The 16531-nt window shown below is 38.9% G+C and overlaps 1 protein-coding gene across 12 annotated transcripts in view; it reads left to right on the top strand.

Moving 5' to 3' along the window:
- Positions 1-16531, top strand: part of TULP4 (TUB like protein 4) — a 155291-nt gene that overhangs the window by 83523 nt on the left and 55237 nt on the right. For all 12 annotated transcript variants that reach the window (XM_065057291.1, XM_065057279.1, XM_065057282.1 and 9 more), the window contains 2 exons: positions 15639-15767; positions 16084-16245. In XM_065057291.1, coding sequence (XP_064913363.1) covers positions 15639-15767; positions 16084-16245 — 291 coding nt within the window. The remainder of the gene's footprint in view (positions 1-15638; positions 15768-16083; positions 16246-16531) is intronic.

Genomic DNA, 16531 nt, shown 5'->3' with positions numbered 1-16531 from the left:
CCAGTAGTCAGGCTGGGCACCAGGGATTGCTCAGGAGCAACCTCTTCTGCACTCTCTTGCTCTCTGCTGAGAGACACTGTCCAGGACTTATGCTCATTTCCCTCAACAAAGCTGTCAAAACGGTGCTTTAAGAGCAAAATTGCTCCTCAGAGAGTGAGTTCGAGATTCAGTGATGCACGTGGTGTCAGGAGGGTTGTAAGCGCGGTTGTGGGCCAGGCAGAGTGTCTCTGCCATGGCTCATGCAAAGCAGTGGGAGGGCATCAGCATCACAGATACCACAGTCATATTAGGGTACAAAAGCATTTTTGTTGGTCTTTTCTACAGAAACATGCTTTGAAGGAATTACAATATAGTAGTGGTAGCAAAGCGGGATACAGCTGCAAGGATGTGATTGGCACTGACATGGAGGTTTGCTGAAAAACTTCTGGCTGGTGGGCTGCACAGATGGACCACAGAGCAGAAAGAGGCAGTGACTGCCATGAGCCACGTGCCCACCTTCCAGCTGAGGCTCTGGGATAAGGGATGGTGGAAGAAGCTGGTGGCTGAGAGCTGCAGCTGTGGGATTCCTGTTGGGAGGTGCTTAGCTGAAGCCTTCTCAGCCCAGCTTCAACTCCTGCCCTCTGCTAGCTGAGCTTGGTTACAAGTCAGCTTACTGGAGCTCCTTCACTCCTGCATCCAAACATTGTGGTATTTGATGGTCCATGTAGTATCTTTGAGTCTTCCACAGACTTCCACAGTACTCTTTGGTACTGCATAGAGGACAGCTTGGTCAAAATCACTCTTTGTTGGATCTTGGCTCCCATTCCTGACTCCATGATCTTTGATCTTCCATTTCTTTTAGAGAGAGAGAGACACTCTGATTTCTGTATTATGAAATGGTCCACCCAGAACCACCTTATAAGGTGAGCAACCTCCCCTACCCTACCACCAAGATCAATGGATGCTTAGTAATATGAAGAATTCCCAAATGAAGCTGTTTGATTATCATGCTAGTGATGCCACCACTTTGTTACTAAAGGTTTCTGGAAAAGGGAATGACTCTCAGACTGTCTCAATATGTGTGTTGTTCTTTAGGAAGATGTTGTACTCTGAAAATGCAAGCGGACTAACATTTCAAAGTGTAACAACAGCGCACATAGAGCAAAACTTACTGGAATGACTGATTGCAGATCTGCAGGCAGACATGAAAAGAATCGTGGAATCATAGAATGGTTTAGGTCAGAAGGGACCTTCAAAGGTCATCTAGTCCAATCCTCTGCAATGAGCAGGGTCATCTTCAACCAGATCAGCTTGCTCAGAGCCCCGTCCAGCCTGGCCTGGAATGTGACCAGGGATAGGGCATCTACCAGCTCTCTGGGCAAACTCCAGTGTTTCACCACCCTCATTGTAAAAAATTTCTTCCTCGTGTCTAGCCTGAATCTACCCTCTAGTTTAAAACCGTTACTTTTGTCCTACCACAAGAAGCCCTGCTAAAAATTTTCCCCCATCTTTCTTGTAGGCCCCATAGACCATCACCTATACCCCCAGACTATAGGTAGACACAAAAATGTGATTTAATTGTAGAATAAAGATACAGATAATTTCCTTTCACCAATTCTTTTTCTTAAACCTCAGTTAATGAATAGGAAAATAATGTTTTAATAACAGAACCACTGAATTGCAATAACCACATGTAGGCAGTTAACACACACAAAAAAGTCCCTGTGATATACCATCTAATGCTATGTGAAAATTTATGTGAAGTGTTTCCAAAGGTTGGCTTCATTCCACCTGTTCTTTTAGAAGACTGTTCAACCATTTCTTTTATTGCTGGAAGCTTTACTTGATATTTAACCTAAAATACAGTTTCCTGAATATCATTCTGTTACTTACAGTGACATTTAATAATGTCTTACCTTCCTTGGTTTTTCATGTCATTCCAGTACTTGCTGACTCTTTGCATGACTCCACTTTGCCAGTATGCTTTTTTTTATTATTTGCCTTTAATTAAATATCTCAAACTTCAGTTAATTTTGTTGCTTTTTAAACTCTTTTAAGAATGTTAAAAAAAAACACATTGCTTTAAAATGTGTAAATTATCATAAAGAAAAGAAAACAAAATTGTGCATAGAAGGAAGACAAGTATTTTCTTCAGCCCAGTCTGAAGTAATGCCATTGCTGCTTGATAAAGTGATGTCCGGTGGCAGTGGTTTCTGGTTTGGAGATTGAACTTCATAGAATCATGGCAGTCAGAAAGTGTGGCCAGTAGCACTTGTGGGCAACCTCTTGCATTATCGCAGCGTTTATTTAACAATACCTATGTTAAATCCATGTTGTGTATTTACAGTTTTAAATACTTTAGTAGATGTTTGCTCCACAATTTCTTGCAGAACCTTGTCTTATTGCCTAATTTTTCTGGTTAATATGAACATGTGGGGCTTGTTTTTTTCCCTCAAAGGCATCAGAAATGATGCAGATCAATAAATAGTAGAACAAGCAAACAACAAAACAAGAAAAAAACGACAACACCCCAAGGTTTGTAAGGAAAATGCTGAATTGAGGGCAGGGGGTATGAATGTACACTGCTAGTTTTGTATGTGGTCTAGAGTCTTTCTCTGGAACTAGCTAAAACAGAGAGACAGAAGCCTTAAACATGGAGAGTGCCCCAGCCTGAAGAATAGGAAGAAGGCTTTGTAGCGGGAGGAAAGCTGCAATGACTTGGTGTAGAAGGCTTGGTAGCACAGACAGGGGCAGGCTCTTAGGTAGGTAGCACCGGGTCGCTGTTTGAAATAGGTGTTTTCAAGTTGGTAACTCTTCTAACTCTACTATAAGGGTGTTTGACAGAGGTGTAGAAATTGTCAAGTTTCATGTTTAAGTTGTTTAAATACTAATACTTTTTCTTTGAAACAGTTTCCTTTTTGATTTAGGAGACTTTTTACTTTTGGAAAAATTTGGTAGCCACCTGCCTCTGCTTCTTTGCTGTATTTAGCCATATTAGTTCTCATTTTATTGAAAACCTGAAAGGAGAACAGTTTGCATGGAGACTTTCATATGACAGGAAGGAAGGAGAGGGTATCTGGATAATGTAGAAGTAGTGCACGGACAGACTTGCTTGCCTAAATATAGTTCATTCCTTCACTAGGTTTTTGTCTCGATCATATTGCAGATGCTCATCAACAAGCAAGTGACTTGCGATAGAAAACATCTGCTTATTTTGCCTGGTGAAGCTTTCTTAAGGATTTTACTGGGGCAAAGAACAGAAATGTGTATACTTCTTATTGCTTTTTCTTTCTGTTTTTTTGGGTGATGTGAAGGATAAACTGTCTAAACTATAAAAATTACTTTACAGTCATGCAGTGCTTATAAGCTAGCTGGCTCAGGCTCTTGGATGTGGATCAAGCAACTTTCATCTCTAGTCTGTGGTTTGTATACTGGCTGGGTTGTTAAAGGCTGAATATTGTTGCTCTTTGGTTTCTGAGAAGTAAGCCAGTTTTAGCTCAGTTCCTTGAAAACTGCTTTCTGTGCCACAAGTAGTCAATGTGTTTGTTAATATTTGCATTAGATGGGGTCAGCTATTGTCCTAGAAAGTCAAATGTGTGTTTCCTGTCACACATAGGGCCGATGATCTGGTAGCCTCACGTTGACCCTTTATCCCATTAGGGTGCCTAAGAATTACATTCCCAACTGATAGTTCAGCCCTTTCAAGTGCATTGAGCAAATACAGGCATTTTACAGTTCTCTAGAGCTAGCCTTCTCTGCAGGGTTTCCTTAGCCTGCTTTTTGCTTTGTCTTCAAGGCTAAAAACTTCAAAGGCTGTCCTTGTTCGTAAATGGTGCAGTCCAACAACCAAGGGTCTCTTCTGGTTGAGGCTACCTTTATGCCACAGCAGTAAAAAGGAATAGCAGAGATTTGTGCCTTCTGGGGTTCTCCACTTTGCCTCTTGCAATCCTCCTGTTCGAGCGTCTGATTGAACCCCTTACTTATAGCTCCCTTGTATTCTGTGGAAAGTCAAACAAGAAAAAATATTGATCACTTTCCAGCGGTGTCACAGTACAGTTTTATTTCATGAAGAAATAAGAAATGGAGATAAAACTGCTTACAGGGGTTTGTTCTGAATACAGTTGGTGCAGAACTGCAGGCCAGACAAAGCATGATGGCGTTTTCAAAATCAGCTCTTTGGCATTTCTTAGAGTATGGCACTTCTTTAGCTCGTGTTCACATTGTCAGAAATGTATATCATATCGGTTGCAAATTAGTTGGACCAATATATCTGAAGCCTGAATCAGAGCCTCCATGGGGGCAATATATATTAACAAAGTAATTCTTGGTAGGTATCTGTTGTCTTATTTACTGTAATACACCAAACTGAATGTTTTGCATGCAAATATTGTGACTTTTAGTTATTTGTGTTGCTAATTTAGATTTTCCTGTTTGTACCTTTCTGTCCTGAGAGTTGCAGGTGCTGAGTGGCTGTGCTGCCCCTTCTACATTCTCTGTTTTACTGCCGTCTCTCTCCCTGACACTGTTAGCCTTGAAAATAAATGCTATTTCATTTTCCACTTTGCTTTCTATGTCTGTCTCAGCAATTACACAGTTGCCTCAATAGCTGCTTCAAATGCCACTAGCTGAACGTTGTCTAAACAAACCCACTCGGGGCAGCCGGCAGGTGAGGGGCTCAGGGGGTGGCCTCATATAGTGGAAGCTAAAGTAGGTGTCCTACCTTCACAAGGTAGTGTGGGGGAATTCTGTCCTTCTCACAAAAGAATTACGGATGCACAGTCTTTGTGCAAAGACAGCCCAGGCAGTCCAATGAAGATCGTACAAATGCTTTCTTTTCTCAGTTTCTGTGGCTAATTTATGGTCACTGATATTCCTCAGATTGCCAGAAATGTTCTACAATTGCGTGTAACTCACACAGAGGTCTTACTGTTGGACTTGATGATCAGGGTAACGATAGCTGAGTATTTCTTTGGGAATGTGGGATAGTAAAATAGTCCCAATTTGGCAGTGAAATGCTCAGCTGTACCATTTGTCTCCAGTTTGCCTCATAACTCACCTTAATTGAATTAGTGCACTAGTGCACAGCACTTGTCACCTGGGAAATCTTAATAGATTTGAAGTGTTGATCTGTGCTCTTACTGAAGTTTGGATTATTTTTACTTCCTTGCGTTTGAAAAAAAAAAAAAAATCAGGTTGAAGTACTGTAGCTGTCAGAGAAATAATCACGCTTGGACAACACTTTTTGACACTTGCCTCTGAATTTTAAGGTCCTTTCTGTTTACACTGCTGACAAAAAAAACTAGTTTTTTCTGCAGTTCTTGAAGAGTGAAGTTAATATTCATGGAGGGGCCTTGCACAAAGCTTTTGCTGCAGTCGGGTTCCATTTAAGACTTGTTTGGAGCAATGTTACAGTGATTTCAGCTAAGCAGGTACAATCTAAGTTGTAGTCTACCCTGTAAAATCATCAAGATAGGCATTGGCCAGCTTCTGGTTATAAAATCTCTACCACAAATGCTAGTGATGAGGATCAGAAACCTGGAATAATGTTACTTAATTGCCATACTGTATGAATTTGAATATCCAGTAAGTGGAAAAATCAGCTTTTGCCTTAGTATATTTGATATAGACAGATCCTCAGTATGTGGTCATGAGACACCGTTATTTTTCTGACACTTCTCAGAATAGACTCCCAAAGGTGAAGAACTTGTAGTACCTCTCTTCTTTTTGTTAACTGGCACAGTTCTAGAAAATAATGTTTATTAATGAGATTCATTTAAAGTTTCCTAGAAGTGCAAGTGGTTGTTTTCCTTTGAATAATGTTCTTGTGCATGCTAGTATACATGTAAAGTTATAAAATTATATTTCACTATTACATGAACCGTTCATCAGGAATTTTTAACCACCAAACTAGATCTAGTATAAGGGAGAGTGTCTCTGTCATAGTCACTTCATTGACTTTTTCCAACAATTCATTACCGTGGTGTATTCCCAAACAAGACAGCATTTACAAGGTGCAAAGATATTACAGGAATTCCTAAGTAGCTACTGTTGAGAGAGCAGATTAGAGCTAATTCATTTGGAATAGGAATGGTTTTCATAAATGTTTATTGTTATCCTGTCTCCTCTGGGTTTGGTTTGTTTGTTGTAATTATTTGGTTAACCATCACTTTGGATATAATGCATAGTTCCAAGCAGTATTTTGTCCTTGATTATATATTTTTAAAAAGAAGAGACAGAATAAAATCCATAGGCTCTGCTACAGGATGTGTGTCTGCATCCAATATTTTTTTGTATGTTTAGCCAGAGAAAAAAGACAGAAAGAGTTTTAAATCTGTCTTATGGGGGGTGTTGTGGTTGGTTTTTTCTCCCCGTTCCTTGGAACTTCTAACAAAGATGTGCATGGTCTCCAAATTGTGTGGTGATGGTCTCCAAATGTGGTGATGATGCAAAGGTGGATGTCAGTGAATGTTATTCTTGTTTTTAAAGCTTGAGATTCTTTTACACTGATCTTCTTCTTTTACACAGCCTAAAAGTGAATGTAACTGTGGAGGTTGTAAAATGGTTCTGATTTATACCAGACCTCAGTGAAATGAGCACTAGGCTCATGGACTTCTTAATTTAACTTAGGCTAAATACCAGAGAATTTTAAATCTGGTCCTTTTTTTCTTGTGGGAAAATATTTGAGTGTAGATGCCCAAACTGCCAGCTCTGCACAGTTATTGCATGTGTCTTATTTTTATTAATAACAGCAATGGACCTTTCCTAATGGTATGCATCAGTGATTTGCTAGAAAGGGTGAGAACCATTTTGCTTTGAGCAGCCTGATCTAGCTGAAGATGTCCCTGCTCATTGCAGGGGGGTTGGACTAGATGAGCTTTGAAGGTCCCTTCCAACCCAAACTATTCTATGATTCTATTTTGATCTTAAGGCAAAATGGTTGTTCATCTTTAGCTAGAATAGTTGTCTCTCTTTATTGTGTTGTTTTTATCTGTACGGAAACAAGAACAAAGTGAGATCTTTCTTCTTATAAAGGAAGGAGATTATAGTACTATTTTATCCTTTGCTAATCCTTGTCAACATTCAGTTTTGATTTGGTTTTAGTGAACTTGCGCTTGCCTCTGTGCTTCTAGAGAGTATGTACAGGCAGTTAAACAGAAGTATCTCACAGGGATGCTTAACAGCAGGAAGACCCTTAACAGAAGAAGTAGTAGTGTACATGCTATAAAGGAGTTTCCCTCACTGAAGTGAGCATGACATAACTCTAAAAAAGATTTTTCTGTGGAATCAGGTATCTTTTCTGTGAAGGAGCTTTTGGGACTTGAGCATCCTTGGGAAATGAGCAGATCTCCAACCTTTTCCCTTCCAAGAACGTAGTGCATAGGTACCTTGTGCATATGGGCGATTCACTTCAGGCCCTCACTCTTTTCATACCTTGATTCTTTTCGTTCAGATTATACCTATCTATTTTCAAGTAGCCCATGAAAGAATAGTTGAGAAACTTATTCAAATGAGAACTGGTAGGAGTATACCAACATCTTGTCATCCATGTTAGGTTCATATTGTGTGTTAGTTCCATTTCTCACATGCAGCTTCCAGTTCTGACAAGCGGCCTGTCAGAGATCCCCAGCTGCTTCAAACACTTTTATTGGATATACCTTGGATACAGCTAATTTTGGGTTTGAATTTTTTTTTTTTTTTGGGTAAATGTCCCACAAGTATAGTTCTTTGAAGCCACGATTAAACGCGGTGATTCCAAAGTGAAAATACTAATTCCTTTGGGACTGGTCCCATGAACCACTTCATTCATAAGAGCATAACACTTCTTCTTTTTACCTGTGAGGGTACTGGGGATGCTTTCCTCTAAGGTAGGGGATCAGATGGCATGTTTTGAGTTCTGTAAATGTATAAAATGGTTACGTGGCAAGTCCTTGGGGTTAATAGACTTGGGGATGTATTTCTTAAAATGAAGTGTGTGACTTAACATAAGGAGATTTGTAAAACTTTAGAGCCTTTCTGAGTCCTTGTCAGTTTACTATCAAGGCTCCTAAATGTATTCAGTGAAATGTTGACAGTCTAGGTATTTTTAAGAAGACATCTTACTCACACTAAGTACATTCCCTCCTCAAAGAAGCTATCAAAACAAGATTTTCTTGCAGTTGCCTATTTGCCAAAATCATCCCCTAGAGTTTCTAAAGGTCAGACTGCCTTCCATTTGGAGTTGGGTGCCAACTGTATGATACCTTTCCGAAATAGGTATATGTGGTGGGTTGGATGCCAACTCTGAGATAAATTTTAAAAATAGGCATGTGTGGCATTCGTCTGCAAAGCAAATTAAAACTTGCTGGGGAGCATCAACACTCTTCCCAGCGGGTGAGCCACCAGACTGTTACTTGCAGAGCTGCTCCCACGGAGAGCGGGTGAGCGCTGGGTGAATGGTTCCTTCCCCTGTGCTTGCTCAGAAAGATATTGCTGGTAAACTGCACTGCTCCTACCTGGCCTTTTTTGCTTCTTTATGCAGCTGAGCAGATGATCTGAGTCTTTGTCAGCCCGATGTGTGCACTGAGCCTTACAAACACCAAAGAGAAAGGGGAAAAAAAGTAGGGCAAGCATATTACACAAAATGGCACAGAGCTTCTAATGTATCCTTACATTGTACTTACCTTTAGTGCTTTACCTGAGGTGTTTGAGTTAGGAATGTAGTTCCTTTGGGGTTGGTTTTCATGTGAGGACCACAGAGAAGTCTGTGGTCAGAAGAAGGTACAGAGTTGGACGCGGACCATTCAGGTCAGCACCTTATTGCTGGTCTAGCCTTATCTCTGGTTTCAGTCATCACAAGGTTAGGTCCCCCACTGATGCAGATGTCACGCTTAGCTTATTGATAATGTTATATACCATGAAATCAGATACTGGTTTAAAGGAAAAATAAAAAAGGCTATTGAAATTGGGTGGTTGCATGGACTTTTTTTGTATTTTTAAAATCCCATAATTAATAGCTTTTACATCATCTCTCACAACAATGCTGTTATATTTGTTTAAATAGTATATATAGAAATTCAAGCTCCTTTTCAAAGAGCAGCAAAAGCAAGATGACAGCTTTTTTCAAGGGAAAAGTAGGATCCTGGGGTGAAGGGGCAGACCTCTGACATGTGAGTGGCAGTGGGAAGTGCTGCTGGCGGCAGCACCTGAAGCCCTCAGGGGTGGTGAGCAGGTGCTGTCGGGGGGGTGGGCAGGTGCCACCAGCACATCTCAGCAGTGGCCACAGCTTCTCCCGTGCCAGGGGGCAGGGCTATTAAAGGACATCCATCCCTCAGATAGCTGGAGGCAACTCCAGTCCTTCCAGGTAGAGTTCATTTTCTTATTATTTAGACTAAATCAACACAAAGAATTTTAATGGTGTTTTCTGTCTCCAAGAACTCATTTGCTGTTCATTTACCCACTGTGTAACATGCAACCCCTATTGTGAGTTGGCAGTTTTTCCCAATAAATGTAGATACTATTATAAATTTGTCATTGTTTAACTGCAGCAAATGTTATTAATAGTAGTAGTTTCTTCTTAAAAATAAACCCTTGATCGATATCCTACCTTGGAAGCTGACAGCTCCATATGCAAACAAAGCACTTCCACCTGGGTGTGTTGTCACTGGAAACAAAAAGTCAAAGCTCTGTGGGTGTGGGAGAGGCAGGGAGTGTGTGGTTAGAGAATGCCATGTAAGACACGTAGGGTAGGAAGGTGGGTGTGCCACCCCAGGAGGTGCAAACTAGCTGTCTACTGTGTCTGCTGATTTTTGTCATGGAAAGAAATGAAGGTCATAAGGTGAAGATGAAATTAAGAAAAATTGGAAACAATCTGTTTGCGGCATGATAAATTAGGAGAGAGAAACTTGAATAGCCTGTTTCTAAAAAATACTAATATTTAAAAAATAGTTAAACTTTACATTTTGTTGAACTAAACATATGCAGAACCATTTAGAACCAAGCATTGGTTATAGGTATAGTGAGAAGCAGCGACTTGTTATCTGCAACCCTGCTGCTTATTTTGGGCACCTGTTGTCACTTCTAATTACATTTCAGTTATAAAAATCCACTTTAGTTAACTAACTTCAAGTCAACAAATGTACAAAGTTGGCACAGTTTCCTCAAGGATTTAATAGGGATCATGTACACATCCACGTTATATGTATGCAATGTATACATACATTATATACACACACATATATATATATATTATGTAGGGAGACACTGAACTGAATTAGCAATTAAAGGTGGTTACTGGTTTCTCTGGTCACTTTACTTTTATGTCACATCTCGGTTCACCTCTGTACACTCATCTTTTTTCTTTGATAGATATACTTACTGATCTCTTCATCTTTGTTGCCTTTAATAACCCATAATGTGTGCTGGCGTGTTGCATGTACCATATGCACATATTTCTCTATACTTGTAACCATGAATGAAGGTCAATCTATGTATTAGGGGATTGCGTAATAGGATTGCTTGGTACAGCAAATGGGTGATGCTCAGTGATCCAAGGTACATTGTACAGTCCTCTTTTCCAGTGCTTTGTTTCAACCCTTATACATTCCTTTAAAAGCTTAGTACTTTCCTAAAAGCACAGGATTGGAAGAAGCTTTTGAGTAGCATCCTTTCTTGGGGGGAAGAAAGGCCAGCAATTCCATAGAATGTTTAGTATTGTATATGCTTAAAGGAGTTATAATGCATCACATCCTGTGCACCCTGCAAAGATGCCTGTTTTGCTTGTAGTTTCAGAAATGCTTATGCCAGAACATGTCTCTCAAGGTGGAGCAAATTGTGCTGCAATCAAAATTTGCCATCAAGCATTCTCTACTCTCTGTTGCTGCAATAGTCCATCTGCAAGCACATCTCCACTGCATATGTGAAAATGAATGCTGGAGAAGACCTCTATCTTTACAGCATATGCCTGCTCCCCAGTAAAATGGATAGAAGATCGAAGATTAAAAAAAAAATGACTCACAGTGACTCACTGCCGTGTATCAGTAATTAAATCTATACACATTTGTTAAGGAACTCTAGGAACTAATTGCCTTAGTTATTTATTCATTTTTTCTAGACGTTTGTCCCTTGCCTCTATAGCAGTTGTGTACTGCATGTTTTAGGAACTACAGATATAAGGTTACAGTAATGACTGTTGTATGACATTCTAGATTAAGGACTTCTGCTCTTGAAAGATTGATGGGTATAATATTTTCAGTCACCTCCTTCAAAAACTGTAATGAAGTTAGAAATAACAAAATCTCTCAGAATGCTTTGGATTTTAGCAATCTTTTATTGTGTTAGAAAATGTGAAAAGAAATAATTGAAGTGTCAATAGCACATAATGAATCACCAAACCTGGCTTCTGTTGGGAAGAGGTCACATTTACTATAAATCACATATATGCTACTCCGAAAACTGCAGTTACTCAAAATTTCTTGTCTTAAGATTTTCATAAATAACATTGCTAGCTGCACGATAGTCTTTCTATGGCAATGTCTTTCTAAGAAACTTGGTCACCTTCTGGGCCAGTGACTGATTAGGCTTTGCAGTAGTGGACCAAACAGCATTAGAGTGAATGAGAATGGAAATTTTAAAGCATTAATTAAGTGATCTTAAAAAAAAAAGTATTGTTTGGTTTATTTCAGTTAGAATAACACAGATGTTTCCTTTGCCATTAGACAAGGCCTTTTCCAAATAAAGCATCTATGAAGATAAGAAGTACAGGGAAGTAACTGAGTTTCCTAAAGTATAATTTGTGTTCGCACAACATTTTTAATAGATATATGTTCTCAATTTTTTCATTCTTGATTATTCACAGAATCACAGAATGCTAGGGATTGGAAGAGACCTCAAAAGATGACCTACTCGAATCCCCCTGCCAGAGCAGGAACACCCAGATGAGGTTACACAGGAAGGTGTCCAGGCGGGTTTTGAACATCTCTGGAGCAGGAGACTCCACAACCTCCCTGGGCAGCCTGTTCCAGTGTTCTATTACCCTTACTGAGAAAAAGTATCTTCTCAAATTTAAGTGGAACCCCTTGTGTTCCAGTTTGAACCCATTGCCCCTTGTCCTACTGTTGGTTGTCACCGAGAAGAGCCTGGCTCCATCCTCGTGACACTCATCCTTTATATATTTGTAAACATTAATAAGGTCACCCCTCAGTACTCCACAGTACTGGAAGTGAATGCACAGGTTTATCTCCCAAGTGTAAATTAACAATATTATCCTTTTTCATTTTATACTTAAACAAGTTTTTTGACACTGAAGATAACAAATCCTCACATATCCTTAATTTCTGAGGAAAATAATTTTTCAAGGTTTTAAATTTTTGCTGATTCTGCTGTTTGCAGCATTATAATATGCAGTCAGTTCTTGAGGAGAGTTTGTAGCACCTTTAGGATTAATTGAATTTAATTCCTGAAAATCAAGTTGTGAATTGATCTTCATGGAAAGCATTTGCCTTTACATTGTACTTAATATATTAGGGCAGGAGTGCCTTCAAGTTTTATTAATGGGAGATCATTTCATGTATGAGATAGCAGTTTAGAAGCTGATTCATGTCTGTGATACAATTTTTTTCTAGAGAAAAACGAACACAATTTGCAATTTTTATAGTATTTTTAAAAGCCACAAACTACAAACAAACCAAAATAATGAGGCCGTATACAAAGGCTGTGTGGACCACAAACGGTCCACAGACAACTTTCTTAGGTGCACCAACGTTTTTGCTCTTTCAGTACAAGATAAAACAGTTTAGCCTTTCAGTACCTGTGTGAAGTTGCTAAGTAGGAAGCAGAGAACCATAAAGGGAGAAGTAAAAATGGGTCCTCTGTGAATTGAAGCTGTTAGTGAAAGTAATGATATCTTTGCATTTATGGGTTAGCAATAAAATTCCTCTTTGCAGAGGGGTAATTCAAGCTTATGCATTATTTAAGTGCTCTATCAATGGGGCATGTTTTCATATGCTTTACATTTCAGCCAACGTAAAGCCAAAAGTCATCTTAGTACTTAGGGCAATCCTTGTTGCCTTATTTCTCTTTCAGTATGTTAAGTGTCTAAAATGAAATTGGAAATACTTAAGGCAGCTGTGGACTCAGCACCTGTAGTCAGATATTAAATGTAAATGGTGGAAGCATCTTTAAAATGACCTCATCAAATGATAACATTTGCTCTGTGTTTAAAGAAATTGAATTTTCAAATGACAAATTGGCTTCCTTATGGTGATTTTATCAGAAGGCATATCTAATCATTGTCTCACTTTCATTTGTGACTATAAAGCAGTAAGTTTATTTTGGAAGTTACTAATTTGTATCTAATTGGGATGGAGGGAGGGATGTTCTAGTTAATCTTGTTTACATTCAAATATACCCTGTATGTTTTAGCACATCCAAAGCAAGACAGGTTGTACAGAATTTTAATAAAAATTTATCTTCAAGTTTTAACAAGATTCCTATTTAAAATAGAAAAGCGACAAATCACATGAAGGTAGCTGTTGTCACTTTGCCCATAATTATTGTCATTAAGTCAACTGGTATGTTTAATCTATAAAATCATATGCTCGTCTCAAATCTTTGCCAGACAGAACAGGGAAATTTTAAGGCTGGTAGTAACACCTTTGGTGGTTCTAGCTAAAGAACGTGTTATTTGAAGAATTACTTTCATCTTCTGTTCCTAAATTTTTTCTGGCAATTTATTCTGTATGGTCTATGAAATGTCCAACATGGGCAGTGTCTAGGTATTAAAGGTCTGGTTTTTGGTGCTGATAAGTACTTTCCACTCTATTAATAGTCATCGTTAGCCTTAGCAGCTCCCAGCCTTTAAAGAGGAAGATTTTTCAGTGTTACCCTGGGGGTTTTCTTCACTTCTTTTGTAATACTATTAGGCATTACTGGCAGGTACAGTTAGGTCGTTGTTGCATTTTGCCTCAGGGTGGATGAGACGATGGCTCTGTGCATGGGAGATACACCAAAGAGAAAAGAAAATTATGACAAATCTGTGCTGTTCTTGTTTAGATGGAAGGGACAGAGCAAACCCTCTACCAAGTATATCTGCTTGTGTTACTATGATGGAGTATTTTATTTGCTGCTCTTCCAATAAAAACTAAAAAAAAAGGCAGTGTGTAATGTAATCCATCTAGTGGCATGATAAAGCCTACCAGACTGGGACAGGACTAGTGACCTGGAGCGCAGCTGCAAGGGTTATAATTAAGTAGAAGCAGGTGTTTTTCTGCAAAATCTCAATGGAATTCTTCTTAGCAGCTTAACAACAGGGAAGTGGTTTGTCATATATCTGTACGATCTTTACGTATACACGAAGAAACAGTTTTCTTGTGGTTGTTTAGTCGTTCAAGGGTTGATACTTCAGGCTGGCAGTACTGGTTCTGAAGTTCTCACCCTTGGCACTCTGTCAATAAGCCTAGCACTCGCTAAATAAGTGTAAGATCATCCTTCTTCAGTTGTCAAGTTTAGGTTTAAGGTATGCATATTTATATCCTGATTCTGAAAATGATTGCTGATTTCGTTGAGAAGCATGAAGGGTCTGTCTACTCAGAGCTCATTTTAGGACCATAGTCTTTAGGAGGATCAGTCCTTCTCTGTAAACAGCAAAATATATTTCAGAAAATCTGCTGTCTCTTTTGATATTTAATTGTCTATTTAGATATATAAAGAAGCATCATTAGAGCTGGATGCCCATTAAGTAGTTAAAATAACACTCTACTCATTGATTATTTAATAGATGTTTTCTTTGTTTGCATATGCTGTTTCTCTGTAAAATAACTAGGGGGAATCTCCTTGTATATGAAAATAAGCGACCCGTATATATCTACATGTTTTTGGAACAAAGCTAATTTGGAAAAAAAGTTTCTAAGAAAAAGTGACCATCAGAAGCTAAATGGTTTTCCTGCTAATTTGTGCTCCAAGCACTAGGATGACATGCTTTTTTCAGTTTTATTCCGAGGTCTCAAGAGATATTGTATTTGTTAAACTGATATTAATTAGAAATGAGAGAGCAATTTGGTAGATTTAGGCTTGATTAAATTCTTCAGAAAAGCCAAGATAGCACTAACGCAGAGAGAAGACCCTAAAACGGCTTTGTATTCCTTCTGCAATCAGTAGCAAAGCAACTTTTCTATGAATTTTTTATTTTTTAATAATTTGGGACTCCAATTCTTTTTCATGTCCCTATTGATATCAGTATTCAAATTCAGTCTGATACCAGTGCACACAACTTCATTTGAAGTGAGCAAGAGGTGATGATTTGACGTACAGTCTGACACTCTCTGAGATTTCTGTGGGAAATCATTGGGAGGAGCGTTGGATGGTCTGTGAGGGGCCTCCTGTTTGCTGCTTCTGTAATGAAGTCCTGCATTCCAGCGTACAGTTGGATTTTACTGAAGGCATGAGATGCCTTCCAAAAAGCCCTGATGGTGAGAAATTGTGCATTTCCTGACAGCCATGACAAAACAATTCCAGCTGTTCTTGAGAGGCGCCTAATGCTGTGCTGAAAATTGCTGTTTTGTACATCTTTGGGATTTAAATGTGGTGATGTTTATTTTGCAGTATTGTTTAACTGGTTCTTGTTAAATAGTTGTTAGCACAACATGTAGTTTTTGTAATGCTGTTTTTGTTTGTAATCTTTTAAGGTTGTGCTCGTGAGATGGAACGAACCATTCCAGAAATTAGCAACCTGCGATGCAGATGGAGGAATATTTGTTTGGATACAATATGAAGGCAGATGGTCTGTGGAGCTTGTGAACGATCGGGGGGCACAGGTTGGTATGCTTGTTTTCTTTGCAGTCGAGGGTGATCAAGCCCTGAGAGGCAAAATGAAGAGGACAATGAATGGTGCTTTATACCTTCCAAAAAGCACAGTAGAAAATGAAACATTTCTTTATTTGAAGGAATATGCAAGAATTGTTACAAAGACACTTTGCAAGGAAAGTTGCTTTATCCAATAGCAGTGATATCAGAGCTACAACTGGGCTAACAGTTGCCCTGTCTAGTTCTGTGCAGTGCTACTTTTTATTAAAACAATGAAAAATTTGTACATGGCCCATACATCTATTTTCTTGTCTTTGATGTGTTAAGGTAAGCGACTTTACATGGAGCCATGATGGGACTCAAGCACTTATCTCCTACAGAGATGGATTTGTGCTGGTTGGTTCAGTCAGTGGACAAAGACACTGGTCTTCAGAAATAAACTTGGAGAGTCAGATCACCTGTGGTATATGGACTCCAGATGACCAACAGGTAATGGGGTTTTTAGAGGTATTAATTGTATTGCTTCAATATACTATAGAATACACCTGTAAAAAAGTTGTTAAATAAAATGATCACTTTGTAAGAACCTCGAAACTGGTGTTCCCACAGATAATGAAAATTTAATTTGTTCTGTCATTCTCATTAGGCAAATATGAAAACGTACCAAGTTACCTATTGTCATTAGGTTTCACCCTGATTCACATGCAGTCTTATTCAAAGTTAGTCGAGACAGGAATTTGTACCCCTAATTTGTTGATACAACTATCTTGAAAAT

The sequence above is a fragment of the Columba livia genome, chromosome 3, assembly GCF_036013475.1.
Source record: "Columba livia isolate bColLiv1 breed racing homer chromosome 3, bColLiv1.pat.W.v2, whole genome shotgun sequence".
NCBI classification, from domain to species: Eukaryota; Metazoa; Chordata; class Aves; order Columbiformes; family Columbidae; genus Columba; species Columba livia.
The sequence above is the reverse complement of the archived record's forward strand: the minus strand, read 5'-3'. Positions and strand labels throughout refer to the sequence as shown.